This window comes from Rhamphochromis longiceps, linkage group LG2 (assembly GCF_057381845.1).
Source record: "Rhamphochromis longiceps isolate RC_006_pf linkage group LG2, R_longiceps_female_GT1.1, whole genome shotgun sequence".
Classification (NCBI taxonomy): Eukaryota; Metazoa; Chordata; class Actinopteri; order Cichliformes; family Cichlidae; genus Rhamphochromis; species Rhamphochromis longiceps.
In genome coordinates, this window is record NC_140558.1 from 34394167 (window position 1) to 34408760 (window position 14594).

General features: G+C 39.8%; 2 protein-coding genes across 8 annotated transcripts in view; both read left to right on the forward strand.

Moving 5' to 3' along the window:
* Positions 1-14594, forward strand: part of LOC146677678 (protocadherin gamma-C5-like) — a 285476-nt gene that overhangs the window by 29845 nt on the left and 241037 nt on the right. Inside the window, exon 1 of one of the 7 annotated variants that reach the window (XM_085425035.1) lies at positions 1025-3485. The exons of 3 other annotated variants lie outside the window; for them this stretch is intronic. In XM_085425035.1, the coding sequence (XP_085281161.1) occupies positions 1101-3485 (2385 nt within the window). In that variant the 5' untranslated portion in view covers positions 1025-1100. Of the gene's footprint in view, positions 1-1024; positions 3486-10376; positions 12890-14594 lie in introns of those variants that run through there. 3 more of the 7 variants (XM_085425167.1, XM_085424919.1, XM_085425117.1) reach the window with 3 other exon arrangements.
* On the forward strand, positions 4475-7178 carry LOC146677684 (protocadherin gamma-A11-like). Its single transcript, XM_085382479.1, has one exon. The coding sequence runs from the start codon at positions 4702-4704 to the stop codon at positions 7153-7155; it is 2454 nt and encodes an 817-aa protein (XP_085238605.1). The 5' UTR covers positions 4475-4701; the 3' UTR covers positions 7156-7178.

The window sequence follows — 14594 nt, forward strand, 5'->3', positions numbered from 1 at the left end:
TTGCACTCTCAGTAGATAATTATCTGAGTAATAACTCACTTTGAACACATACCGTAAGGCCATAAACAGACATAAGAAAAGCCAAAAGGATTCTCCCAGAAAGCTTTAGTTCATCTGTTTATGGAGAAATGTTTAAAACAATAGTCATTGTGCTTTCAGAGGAGGATCATTGGTTAATACAAGTATATTGTGTTTCTTTTTTGGCAAGTCTGCTAAAATTGCCCTATAGCTACATGCATCCCTTGAATAGTTTGATTCCAAGTTAGTGCAGTTTTCCAAGTTTATTAAAGTTATGTTTTAACTGCGACCAACAGTAATGTGCATGCTCTTTGGACTAGAGGTGCTGCCATATGACTAATGATTTGTTACTTTTACTTTTCTTCATTTAAAATGTTGTAACATACTGACAAAGACTGTATTTTTCTTTTATACAAACTGAGCGTAAGGACTTGTTTGAGTAGACTCTGTCCATGGTGCTGAACACATAGAAGGCAACCATACGGAAAGCAGTTTGGAGACAAATTTTACATGCTGCTATTTTCATTAAAATTTACTTGCAGAGAAAATGTTAAGTTTAATCGCAGTTTAAGCTAAATAACACAATATTGCAATTTTGTAGATAAATGCTAAATACTGCGTTCACTGGCGTTAAAACAACGTTATAAGTGTGCACTGCAACATGGTTTTACTTACTTCCATCACAGCACTTAACAGATTCTTTGATCCTAGCAGAAACTGTGGCTGTAGTTACTTGCTTTAATGAAATTAATACAATTTAACATATTAAGGTGCTTAATTGTGTTTATATGGGAAATAGTTGCATGACGTCATTAACCTGTCAATCTGGTATTTTACTTGATGTTCTGTCTGAAATGAACACATCGTGTCGCTGTCTACCAGATTACTTTGAAACATTGTAACGTCAACGCCATCGTCTCCACCCATTGTTCCTGCGCTTTGTGTTGGAAGGAACCATTGGATTGTAGTGCTGATTTCTGTATTTGGATTTGTTTAATTCACTCCATCGCAAACGCGTTCGAGAGGTGAACTAACTCCGTTGTATCTTTTCTTTGCTGGCGGATGTTTCTGTTTTTGTAATTATGGAATACGGTGGATTGTTAGAACCTGGCCTGATTACCCTCTTTGTCGTCTGTATACTTGCGCTGCAATCAGTGTGTACTGAAGTAAGCTATTCTATCCAAGAGGAGCTGAAACCAGGAACTGTCTTTGGAAATATAGCTAAGGATCTCGGTCTGGATATTACTACATTGTCATCTCGCAAGGCCCGTGTTGACGCAGAAGGAGATAACGAACGATTTTGTGCCGTTAGTTTACAAACGGGAGATTTGAGCGTTGCCGAGCAGCTTGACAGAGAGAGTCTTTGTGGCACGAAATCGTCATGCATTTTAATCCAGGAACTTGTACTGGAGAATCCTTTAGAACTACACCGTATAAATCTACATGTTCAAGATATAAACGACAACTCTCCACAATTCAAAAGAAATTCCATTAAAATGGAAATAAGGGAGTCAGCAGAAAAGGGGACTCGTTTCCGAATAGAGGGCGCGCACGATGCGGATATAGGCAAAAATTCTGTTCAGAGGTACAGTCTACAAAAAAATGATAACTTTATTTTAATGGTTGATGCAAACAACGTCGAGCTTGTTCTTGATCACAAACTCGACAGAGAAACACAGCGAGAGATTAATTTACCTCTCACAGCTGTTGATGGTGGTTCACCACAGAGATCAAGCACTGTTATGATACATGTCACCGTACTGGATGCTAATGATAATGCTCCAGTATTCAGCCAAGCCGTCTATAAAGCCAGCATACCCGAAAACTCTCCTCTTAATACTGTAGTGGTTAGAGTCAGCGCTACAGATGCTGATGAGGGAGTGAATGGCGAGGTGTCCTATGACTTTGGCCACGTGTCAGATATCGATGAAAAGGTGTTTTCTATTGATTTTAAAACTGGCGAAATCAGAGTAATTGGCGCAACTGATTTTGAGAAAAAGAATGCATTTGAACTGCCAGTCATAGCCAATGACGGTCTGGGATTAAGTTCGTCTGCAAAAGTTTACATAGAGCTAACTGATGAAAATGATAACGCCCCTGTAGTTTATTTAAAATCACTGTCTAATCCTATACCCGAGAACGCGCAAACTGGTACAGAGGTGGGCATCATTAACGTGCAGGACAGAGACTCTGAGAATAACCGACAGGTCCGCTGCTCCATCCAGCAGGGTGTCCCCTTTAAGTTGGTTCCTTCTATTAAAAACTATTATTCTCTGGTGACCACTGGACAACTGGACCGTGAACTAGTGTCTGATTACAACATTACAATCACTGCCACTGACGAGGGCTCTCCACCTCTGTCCTCTTCTAAAAGTGTTCAGTTATCTGTAGCTGACATCAACGACAACCCACCTGTGTTTGAGGAACAGTCGTACAGCGCATATGTGAGTGAGAATAACAAACCTGGCTCCACTTTATGTTCCGTTAGTGCTCGAGACCCCGACTGGAGACAGAACGGTACAGTGGTTTATTCTCTGTTAGCTGGTGAGGTGAACGGTGCCCCGGTGTCATCTTATCTGTCTGTGAACGGAGACACGGGTGTGATCCACGCTGTGAGGTCGTTTGATTATGAACAGTTCAGGAGCTTCAAAGTCCACGTGATGGCCAGAGACAATGGTTCTCCTCCTCTAAGCAGCAACGTGACCGTGAGTGTGTTCATCTCAGATGTGAATGACAACTCTCCTCAGATCCTGTACCCCTCCCCGGAGGGCAACTCCTTCATGACCGAGCTGGTCCCCAAAGTTGCACACGGAGGCTCTCTGGTGTCCAAAGTGATCGCGGTGGACGCAGACTCCGGACAGAACGCCTGGCTGTCCTATCAAATAGTCAAATCCACTGATCCGGGACTTTTTACTATTGGTGTCCACAGCGGAGAGATCAGGACACAGCGGGACATTTCTGAATCTGACAGCATGAAACAGAACCTTGTAGTGGCAGTGAAAGATAACGGACAGCCCTCTCTGTCTGCCACCTGTTCCATGTATTTACTTATTTCTGATAACTTGGCTGAGGTGCCAGAACTGAAGGATCTTTCTTATAATGAGAGCAATTCCAAACTGACCTCTTATCTGATCATCGCGTTGGCGTCTGTGTCCACCTTTTTCCTGACTTTCATCATCATCATCCTGGGTTTGAGGTTTTGTCGCAGGAGAAAGCCCAGACTGTTGTTTGACGGAGCAGTCGCCATCCCCAGCGGTTATCTCCCTCCTAATTACGCAGATGTTGATGGCACAGGAACTTTACGCAGCACTTACAATTATGACGCGTACCTGACCACAGGTTCAAGAACCAGTGATTTTAAGTTTGTGACATCATACAATGACAACACGCTGCCCGCTGATCAGACTCTGAAGAAAAGTCCATCAGATTTTCTCGATGCGTTTGGGGAGTCTGACGACCCTCCCCAGGTAAGAATACCACGTTGACGTCATTACACCTACGTCATTCAAAAAAAATTCAACCCTTCTTCGGAAACACATCTTCGGTGTTACTTTCTTTTAATCAAATCAACTATTTTCATAAAACTTTTTTTTCATGGATGAAAATATTGTATATTACTGTACTTATGAACTTGAGTTAGTAAAGCTCCGAATAACATCATTAACCGAGAATTTTACTAAAAATTCGTCGTTTTTGTTTTAATATCAGTTCGTGTCATTGGCCTTATTTCAACTGAATGAATATATTAATTAATTAATTAAGAAAAAAGAAACAAAAAATCACAGAGATAAACGATATGAAATCCTGCAGATTGAATACTGGATTTTTCACTGTGGATGTTCCTAAGGTTCAACTCTTAGTTTTGTAGAGCGAATACCTGTAAAGGTTTGCCTTCATACATCATAAAACTCCGTTCTGTTTGTTGTGATTATTATTAGAATTTTTTCTTGAATTTACTCACAGTCAAATATGTTGTGTTAATTATTCAACGAAATTCTGCAGTTGGATTTACCCATTCGTTAAAAATAAATAAATAAATAAATGAATTAAGCAAAACAAAAAACGTTGCAGAATAATTTAATAGAATAATGAGAAAAAAATGTTTTTTCCTTCATAATAGTTTCGACTTTTGTTACAGAGCTGAATTCGGTATTCAGCGACTCATTCTTTTAGGCTGAATTTTTGCTTGGATGTTGTTTCAGGTTCACGCTTTCAGTTAAGAGTTTTTACAGGTTTTTGCTCAATTACATTTATAAACAAGAAATACATGTTTGTAGCAACAGTATCAAACAATGTAGTACTACATTTTATTGCTAACGTACCTTGGGGTAGATGGCATTGAACAGATAAAACAGAACCGAATTAATCAATAGAAAGCGCCTTTTGTCATCTGCCATTCTTCTCGGGATGAAGTCTCTTTCGATTAGCTAAGTTTCTTGCTTTTCGTCAACTTGAGGCTATTTTGTAGTCCTTGTAGGATGCAGCGAGTGTCGCTGTCTACCAATCGAAAATTGTAAAACAGGCTACAGATGAGACAATCAAGCGTCTCCACCCACAGTGTTAAAGCTTATTGTTTGCCACTGCACTGTACTCCTTGAAGTACTCGCACATGAACACATGATTTTGTGTTTCTGAGGAATGCTGACCACCTCCTTCTTTTTCATTCAGTTTATTTTTTGAGTGATGGCATATTTCGTGTTTTCGGTGAACCTTGTCTGCACTTTCATGTGTTTTCTTCTGGCAGTAGAGCTGTGTTGTGGCGATGTGAGCTATTCTTTCCCCGAGGAAATGAAACAAGGATCGGTGATTGGAAACATAGCCAAGGACCTTGGGCTTCAAGTAAGCAGTCTTTCCGCTCGGAAGGCTCGGATTGCTCTCAAAGAAAACCGTAAACGTTACTGCGAGATAAATGTTGATGCTGGAGAACTGGTTGTTGGTGATCGGATTGATCGTGAGGAGCTATGTGGAGCTAAGGTTTCTTGCAATTTAAAATGTGAACTAGTACTCGAAGATCCACTCGAATCGCACCGGATATCTTTGCAAATTCAGGATGTAAATGACAATCCACCAGTTTTTGTTAAAGACGTCGTTAAATTGGATATTGGTGAATTAGCTCCGAAAGGTTCTCGCTACAGAATAAATGCAGCACGCGATGCAGACATAGGACAAAATGCTGTTCAGAATTACATTTTGCAAAGGAATAATTATTTTGCTCTGAACGTACTAACGAATGCCGTCGGCACAAAATACAGCGAGTTAGTTTTAGACAGGGAATTAGATCGTGAAGAGCAGCAAGATATGGCTTTATTGCTGACAGCTGTCGATGGTGGCAATCCTCCGAAATCAGGCACAGTAGTCATTAACATCACCGTACTGGATGCTAATGATAACGCCCCAGTTTTCACTCATACAATCTATGAGGCTTCTCTTCCTGAAAACTCCCCTATAGATACAGTAGTTGCAACAGTGAGTGCTACAGATGCAGATGAAGGAGTTAATGGTGAAGTAACATATGAATTCAGCGGAATAAGTGATATAGCAAAGGAAATATTTTCTTTAAATGAAAATACCGGAGAAATTATACTTGCAAGAAATGTTGATTATGAAGAAGAGTCGAAGTTTGAAATGCTAATTGAAGGGAAAGATGGTTATGGCCTTTCTACAGAAACAAAAGTTGTAATAGATATAACTGACGTCAATGATAACGCCCCAGTCATCCATATCAGTTCGTTATCAAACCGCATACCCGAGAGCATATCATTGGGTACAGAGGTGGGCATCATTCATGTGCAGGATGCAGACTCTGGGAAAAATCAACAGGTCCGCTGCACCATCCAGCAGGGTGTCCCCTTTAAGTTGGTTCCTTCTATTAAAAACTATTATTCTCTGGTGACCACAGGACAACTGGACCGCGAACTAGTGTCTGATTACAACATTACAATCACTGCCACTGACGAGGGCTCTCCACCTCTGTCCTCTTCTAAAAGTGTTCAGTTATCTGTAGCTGATATCAACGACAACCCACCTGTGTTTGAGGAACAATCGTACAGCGCATATGTGAGTGAGAATAATAAAATGGGCTCCACTTTATGTTCTGTTAGTGCTCGAGACCCCGACTGGAGACAGAACGGTACAGTGGTATATTCTCTGTTAGCTGGTGAGGTGAACGGTGCCCCTGTGTCCTCCTATCTGTCTGTGAACGGAGACACGGGTGTGATCCACGCTGTGAGGTCGTTTGATTATGAACAGTTCAAGAGTTTTAAAATCCATGTGATGGCCAGAGACAACGGTTCTCCTCCTCTCAGCAGCAACGTGACCGTGAGTGTGTTCATCTCAGATGTGAATGACAGCTCTCCTCAGATCCTCTACCCTTCCCCAGATGGCAACTCCTTCATGACCGAGCTGGTCCCCAAAGCTGCACACGGAGGCTCTCTGGTGTCCAAAGTGATCGCGGTGGACGCGGACTCCGGACAGAACGCTTGGCTGTCCTATCAAATAGTCAAATCCACTGATCCGGGACTTTTTACTATTGGTGTCCACAGCGGAGAGATCAGGACACACCGGGACATTTCTGAATCTGACAGCATGAAACAGAACCTTGTAGTGGCAGTGAAAGATAACGGACAGCCCTCTCTGTCTGCCACCTGTTCCATGTATTTACTAATTTCTGATAACTTGGCTGAGGTGCCAGAACTGAAGGATCTGTCTTTTAATGAGAGCAATTCCAAACTGACCTCTTATCTGATCATCGCGCTGGTGTCTGTGTCCACCTTTTTCCTGACTTTCATCATCATCATCCTGGGTTTGAGGTTTTGTCGCAGGAGAAAGCCCAGACTGTTGTTTGACGGAGCAGTTGCCATCCCCAGCGGTTATCTTCCTCCTAATTACGCAGATGTTGATGGCACAGGAACTTTACGCAGTGCTTACAATTATGACACGTACCTGACCACAGGTTCAAGAACCAGTGACTTTAAGTTTGTGACATCATACAATGACAACACGCTGCCTGCTGACCAGACTCTGAAGAAAAGTCCATCAGACTTTGCTGATGCTTTTGGAGATTCTTTGGAGACTCTGGAGGTAGGAGGACATGTTTTTAAACTAGGCTCTTGTGTTCATGTCTTCCAGCCTTACTAATTCATATCAACTTTTTTCCACCTTCAAACACCATATTCAATAGCCAGTTTAATGGGGTAGTATGACACCAGGCAGATTATGCTCCTGAAATTTGGCTTATAATTCAAAATCGACAGTCTAAAACCCCTAAAGTGAGTTGTGTGTGTCTCTTAAAATCAAAAGAAAAATGTTAAGAGGACTATAAACTTTTCTGGGATATGCAGTTATATTTTCCTATGCTGTGTGGCTTCTGGTTAGATTGTTTTATGCATAAGGACAATTACATTTTAGTTTAAGAGTAGAGGGTATTGTTTCTATAGATGTTTATAATGCATCATCGATTAAATGTTATGCACACTTATCTAAACGCCTAACTACCTTTTCAGTGCTGGCTATGAACATCACACCGCTTGTTAAGTTGTCTGTTAAAGTTACTACTGAATGTAAATTGGATTCATAATTGCTTCATATGCACCTGAGACATGAGATTTGGTTGACTTTAGAGTTTGGATTTTTCATGTGTTACAACTGCAGTCTGCCGACCAGACTCTGAGGAAAAGTCCATCAGAGTTTGTAAATTATTTGGTTGATAACGGGATTCCCTAAAAGTAGGGCCTTGTTATATTTTTGTCATTGATGGCATATCTTTATGCTTCACTATTGATCTGAACTCTCTGACTTTATACAACCATTTAGATGATCCTCTAGAATAGTGTTCTGGAATCATTTCATGGTGTTTATTAATTTGATGTTTTGTTTATCCTCTCTGCTCAGAAAGTTAAGAGGTTATGAGACAAGTTTTTAATATGCATCTACATTAGAGTCTTATTTGCAAGTGCAGGTTTCAAATACATATGAGAGAAATCATTCTTAAATTACTGAATATTTGATGTTGCAATATATGTTTTTATAGCATAATGTTCTTAAGTAGATTCCTAGTACTGAGGCATTATTCCTAATCTTCACTATACTAAATCTATTTTCAAGGGTTACGTTTTGTTAAGATTTCAAAAATACAAGGTCTCTGTTGTTTTAAATAGGCTCTCCCTGTATTTATTTATTTGAAATCCACCCAGTTAAAAGCTATTTGTTCATGCTTTGATCATCCCTGATGAAAAAATAGCTCCTGATCCACAAAGTATGTTAGGTGTTGTGCTAGTTTTTCATTTCTTGGTTATATATGACATGTACATACAGCAACAGCCATTTCAAAATAGTGCTATTGATTTAGTCTTATAACCTAACTCACCACGCAGTGGTCATATAATTGAACTTAGTCTATACAATCGAATATTGTAGTAGGTTCAAAATGGCTTACGAAGTCTTTTGTTTCCAGGCCAGTGGCCGTCATGCTATAAAAGTATATTATTGCTATTAACTGCATAAATGCTCACAATAAATATTTAGGGGTAGTTTTTATGCCTTTCCAATTTAAAATCTTTACATGCCAAATTTAGCTTTTGATGATTACTCAGACATTCAGTATTAGCTTTTGTCACAGCAAGTGCATAAAAGTTCTGACCTCTGAGGGTACAATGAGTTGGGTCAAAATGATGCCATTATCAGTGGTGTTACCTGACTTTGTGTAAAGTCTCAATTTTCACCCAAATGACTAATCACTGCAATGCAGATGAAGCTGAACTGTCAGTGCCACTTTTTCATAGTTTTATGCTACAAATAAAGTGCAATAATTGTATTCCTCTATATTTTTCTCTATTCTGTAACCTCTAACTAAGAGAACAAATTAAAAACAACAAATGCATAATTCCAGTATCAGCATGCAATACTTTAAGAATGCAGTCTTGTCTGGTGGTTGGAGAACTATAAGACAATGCAAACTGCTAAATAATATAATTTCAAATCACATGCTGAAAGTTAATCCCTGTTGGAATTCTCAATAGCAGCTTTTCCTTTCTACTCAGTGACCAACCCTGACATTCAGACCACTGAATAGTGCTGTTAAATAATACTTTGATGTTGTGAAACATTTTTTTTTCATAGAAACTGGTAAGTTATGATGTTATACCAAAATCTTGCATAGGAAGGTTTTCATCATTAACAGCACAGGGAAAAAAAAGTCTTAACTCATTCCAGACCTGCAGATTTCACTATTAAATGCTTGGTGTTTTTACATTAGGTTATTACCAGACATTGAGTGAGACAATCTTTGTTTACTGAGAAAAGAAGATACTTAAGTTATTACATGATACAGGATCTAATCTCTCTTGGTAATTTAAGATTTACAAAAAATAAGGATGTATTTCTCTAACTTGTTGGTCTTTTATTTTTTTGAATACACATGGCAACAGCTTTAGTTCATTCCTACCTGCTTGAATTTTAGAAGTGGATGTAAGAGTTAATACCCTCACTAATCATGCACTTTATGCAACATATTTGTTTCTCTAAGTTTTACCTTATTCCGATGGTGATAGTGGAAAGTCATTGTTCTTTTTTCAGATATTTTAGGTTGTTTGTTAAAGAAACTCAATGAAACAAGTTATATGGAACATCCTTGAGCTACTAAAATTGATTCTGCTGTATATTATCCAAGGGTATCACTTATAATATTTGTTTTTGGCATTTTTGAATCAAATGTCTTTTTTTTCTATATGCAAAAAATGATGAAAAAAGAAAAGAAAAATGCAGCATTGATTGAATAAGTAAAGCAGTTTACATTAGGGCAATATTTGTGGTTCCCTTTTATTAATTTCTCAGGAACTTATTTTATGTCTGATGTAGAAATGGATACTAGAAGTCTTCCTTGAAGTGTGCTTGAGAGATGGTTGATAATGAATATAGTATATTGCCAAAATTCCTTAAGGTCTTTGATTTTGGCTCATGTGCACACAAGTTGCTTTCTATAGATTTAGTAACAGCCCTTGCAGATGGATTAGTATCGGTTTGAATTTGTAAGCAACTATAGCTCTTGTCTTTTGCAGGATTACACATGGATTTGTTTTACATATGGTTTATTATTTCATTGAAAAGCGCACCACAGGTGGAAAAGGAAAAAATAAAAACAGTATGAATGACCAAATAACACCGAAGTCTAGATTGTCATTATTTATATTGATTAATAAGGGCGTTATAACTCGAAGCTGGCCTCTTGTTTGGGTTTGCAGTGCTATAATTTAACGAAACTCTTGGTGTCACTGTGCACCAACAAAGACAGGAGGTCTCTATTCTTCATCTATTCTTTTCTGCCATTGCGAAGCCTTATTTTGGTGTAGCGTGTCTAGGTTTAGGGCATTACAAAAGGCAAACGCTGGGATTATTTAGAATATTCAAAAAGAGCACTATTTTTGATCACTTTCAAGGAATTTTCCAGGAAAGGATTAAACCTTATTCGATCATGGGAAGTGCAGTATACGGAAGATTGGCTATGAATTGCTATTGTGTGGTTTTCCTTTTCGTGGCCTTGCATTTCGCCCATGGAGACGTGAGCTACACTATCGCAGAGGAAATGAAAGGCGGATTTGTGATAGGGAATATCGCCAAAGATCTGGGTCTTGGGATTGCGACTCTTTCCTCGCGTAAAGCCCGAATTGACGCAGACAGAGACGATAAAAGGTATTGTGACATTAATCTGAGCACCGGAGATTTGACTGTCAGTGACAGGATCGACAGGGAAAGTCTTTGTGGTAAAAAAGCCAGCTGCGTTTTAAAAGAGGAGCTTGTGCTGGAAAACCCTTTAGAGCTTCATCGCATCAGTATTCATGTGCAAGATATAAATGATAACGCGCCAGAGTTTAGTGAGGATCTGATTTCATTTGAAATAAGAGAATCGGCAGTCAAAGGAGCGAGATTTTTACTTACGGAAGCCCGCGATGCCGACATAGGCACAAACGCTGTGCAACGGTACAATTTACAAAACAATGAGCATTTCACCATTAATGTAAATACAGATGTTAGTGGAAGGAAACATTCCGAATTGGTTTTGTTAAAAGAACTAGACCGAGAAAAAGCGAAAGAGCTGAAATTAGTGCTTACAGCTGTAGATGGTGGATCTCCTCAGAGATCAGGTACTGCGATTATTCGCATCACTGTGCTGGATGCTAATGATAACGCCCCAGTGTTCAGCCAGGCCGTTTATGAAGCCAGTGTGCCTGAAAACTCTCTTTTAGATACCGTAGTGGTTACAGTGAGCGCAACCGATGCAGACACTGGCCCAAATGGTGATATTACATATAACTTCGATCATGTCTCTGATGAGCATGCATCTTTGTTTTCACTGAATCATAAGACAGGAGAGGTAAAAGTTATCGGGCCACTTGATTATGAAACGGAGACTTCAATAGAGCTGCGAGTAAGAGCAAAGGACGGACCGGGTCTTACCTCTTATTGTACAGTAGTTATAGATATAACTGATGTCAATGACAACCCACCAGCCATCAATTTGAAATCACTAACTAACCCCATACCTGAGAACGTGCCACCTGGTACAGAGGTGGGCATCATTAACGTGCAGGACAGAGATTCTGAGAATAACCGACAGGTCCGCTGCTCCATCCAGCAGGGTGTCCCCTTTAAGTTGGTTCCTTCTATTAAAAACTATTATTCTCTGGTGACCACAGGAGAACTGGACCGTGAACTAGTATCTGATTACAACATTACAATCACTGCCACTGACGAGGGCTCTCCACCTCTGTCCTCTTCTAAAAGTGTTCAGTTATCTGTAGCTGACATCAACGACAACCCACCTGTGTTTGAGGAACAGTCGTACAACGCATATGTGAGTGAGAATAACAAACCGGGCTCCACTTTATGTTCCGTTAGTGCTCGAGACCCCGACTGGAGACAGAACGGTACAGTGGTTTATTCTCTGTTAGCTGGTGAGGTGAACGGTGCCCCGGTGTCCTCCTATATGTCTGTGAACGGAGACACGGGTGTGATCCACGCTGTGAGGTCGTTTGATTATGAACAGTTCAGGAGTTTTAAAGTCCATGTGATGGCCAGAGACAACGGTTCTCCTCCTCTCAGCAGCAACGTGACCGTGAGTGTGTTCATCTCAGATGTGAATGACAACTCTCCTCAGATCCTGTACCCCTCCCCAGAGGGCAACTCCTTCATGACCGAGCTGGTCCCCAAAGCTGCACACGGAGGCTCTCTGGTGTCCAAAGTGATCGCGGTGGACGCGGACTCCGGACAGAACGCCTGGCTGTCCTATCATATAGTCAAATCCACTGATCCGGGACTTTTTACTATTAGTGTCTACAGCGGAGAGATCAGGACACAGCGGGACATTTCTGAATCTGACAGCATGAAACAGAACCTTGTAGTGGCAGTGAAAGATAACGGACAGCCCTCTCTGTCTGCCACCTGTTCCATGTATTTACTTATTTCTGATAACTTGGCTGAGGTGCCAGAACTGAAGGATCTGTCTTATAATGAGAACAATTCCAAACTGACGTCTTATCTGATCATTGCACTGGTGTCTGTCTCCACGTTTTTTCTGACTTTCATCATTATCATCTTGGGTTTGAGGTTTTGTCGCAGGAGAAAGCCCAGACTGTTGTTTGATGGAGCAGTTGCCATCCCCAGCGGTTATCTCCCTCCTAATTACGCAGATGTTGATGGCACAGGAACTTTACACAGCACTTACAATTATGATGCGTACCTGACCACGGGATCTAGAACCAGTGACTTTAAGTTTGTGACATCATACAATGACAACACGCTGCCTGCTGACCAGACTCTGAAGAAAAGTCCATCAGACTTTGCTGATGTTTTTGGAGACTGTGGTGGTTCTCCTGAGGTAAGGGTGTCAAATGTTCGATACATTATTTTAACAGATAAAACGTTCACTCTTTCCTCCAGTCAATCTTTTTTCGCTTTTTCTAAAATCCCGTTATAGTATTTATCACACTTTGCCTGTTGCCTCTGACATTATTTTTACTGCTACTTTTGAAGGGAAAGTTTCTTGATGTTGTTGAAATCATTTTCTCCTGGTTTTGTTTTAATGGGTTGCTGTCTTTACGGTCCTCTACATCAACGAAAAGTTTACATTTTGACATAGGGGAAAATTAGTATGTCTTACAAAAGCAAGTATTAGTTTTACAAAAACAAGTCGTGATAGCACTATTGTGTTTAGACACGCGCCCCCTTTGTTTCAGCTTTTCTGTTTCTTTTGTCATCGTATATTACGCAGATCTAATTTTAAAAGTGCAGTCGCTCACATGTTATCTACAGTTGCTTCCTAATGTACACATGCTGTTCAGATTCGAGTCTTCGTGTGTAACATATTCTCAAAGTTTCTTTTGAACTTGTTTTCTTGTGTTTAAACCTACATATATATGAGCTAAATAATATGTCACCCATATTTTAGCAAACCATTTGTGACCCGAGGTATGCACCCATTTCAATAGGGATTAGCCGTAGGCATACAGTCAGTTTACAGGGTTTTTAATGCTAATACAAAATAAAATCTTTCTAAACATGTAACAGTAGCACCCAAAACAATTAAAAGCTCTACTTTATTAAATACATTTAAAACTATAAAATTGTACGATTGTAAGTGGAAGACAGGATAAGCGCTGCGGGGAATCTATTAAAAACTAGTCACTCTTACAATGAAAGACAAACAAATAAACAAAATAAACAAACAACCACAACCGTCAAAATAGTCCTCAGCGCTTTGCTGTCAAGTTAAACCAGTTTTAAAACAAATTATCTGTAATTTGTAACAGGACATCACTTGCACAGAAAAATCTACCTCAGAAGGAATATCCCCCCACTTCTCTTCATGTATGTGTTTCAGTTACCTGTCTCCAGGTTAGGGTCGCACCCTAATAAGTATTGGCAAGCGGAGGCGGAGTCGGCTAAAAGTTTCTCCATAGGAATAAAACAGTGTTTTCCTCCTAAAGCGGTAAATAACTTTAAACCTCTACCAAACTACCAAAACTCAAGCGGAACATTTTCTGTGACCTACCACTCATATACAAGGCTATGGACCCACATCTAGCCTTCACTGAAAAGTTAAAAAAGAGAAACAACACGGCTTAGACCAGGGAGTCACACAGCTCCAGGTTCACACAAGAGATCGACTAATTACCTGCACCTGCCCCAGCCCCGCCTCCCAGGGTCGGTTCCCAGACTCAGGTCACACCTCTCACACCTTTGTCAAGTTGCTTTCACGAATAGTGGAAGTGCAGGTCTTTGTTTAACTTTCTCCTCTTTCTTTTCTTTTCTTTTTTCAAATGTTGCAATTATTGACTTACATGTTCACATTTTTATTGGAACTGATCACAGAGGTAAAGTTCTTGAATATTATAAAACGTTGTGGCCGTTAAAATCTTCTTGCTTTTCCTTCTCGAGTCTCTGTTCTGATACAGAAATGTCAATTGAGATTAATGTTTAATTTAAATATTTCGAAAATTACTCAAGCATTTTTAGTAGCTTAAAAAACAAATAAAATAAAACTATTTCTGTAGTTTGAAGCATTTTTAACGCTTTCCCGTCTA

Bases quoted from the DNA above. Each gene is read 5' to 3' on its own strand.
- LOC146677684 (XM_085382479.1), top strand. From the start codon at position 4,702: ATGGCATATTTCGTGTTTTCGGTGAACCTTGTCTGCACTTTCATGTGT.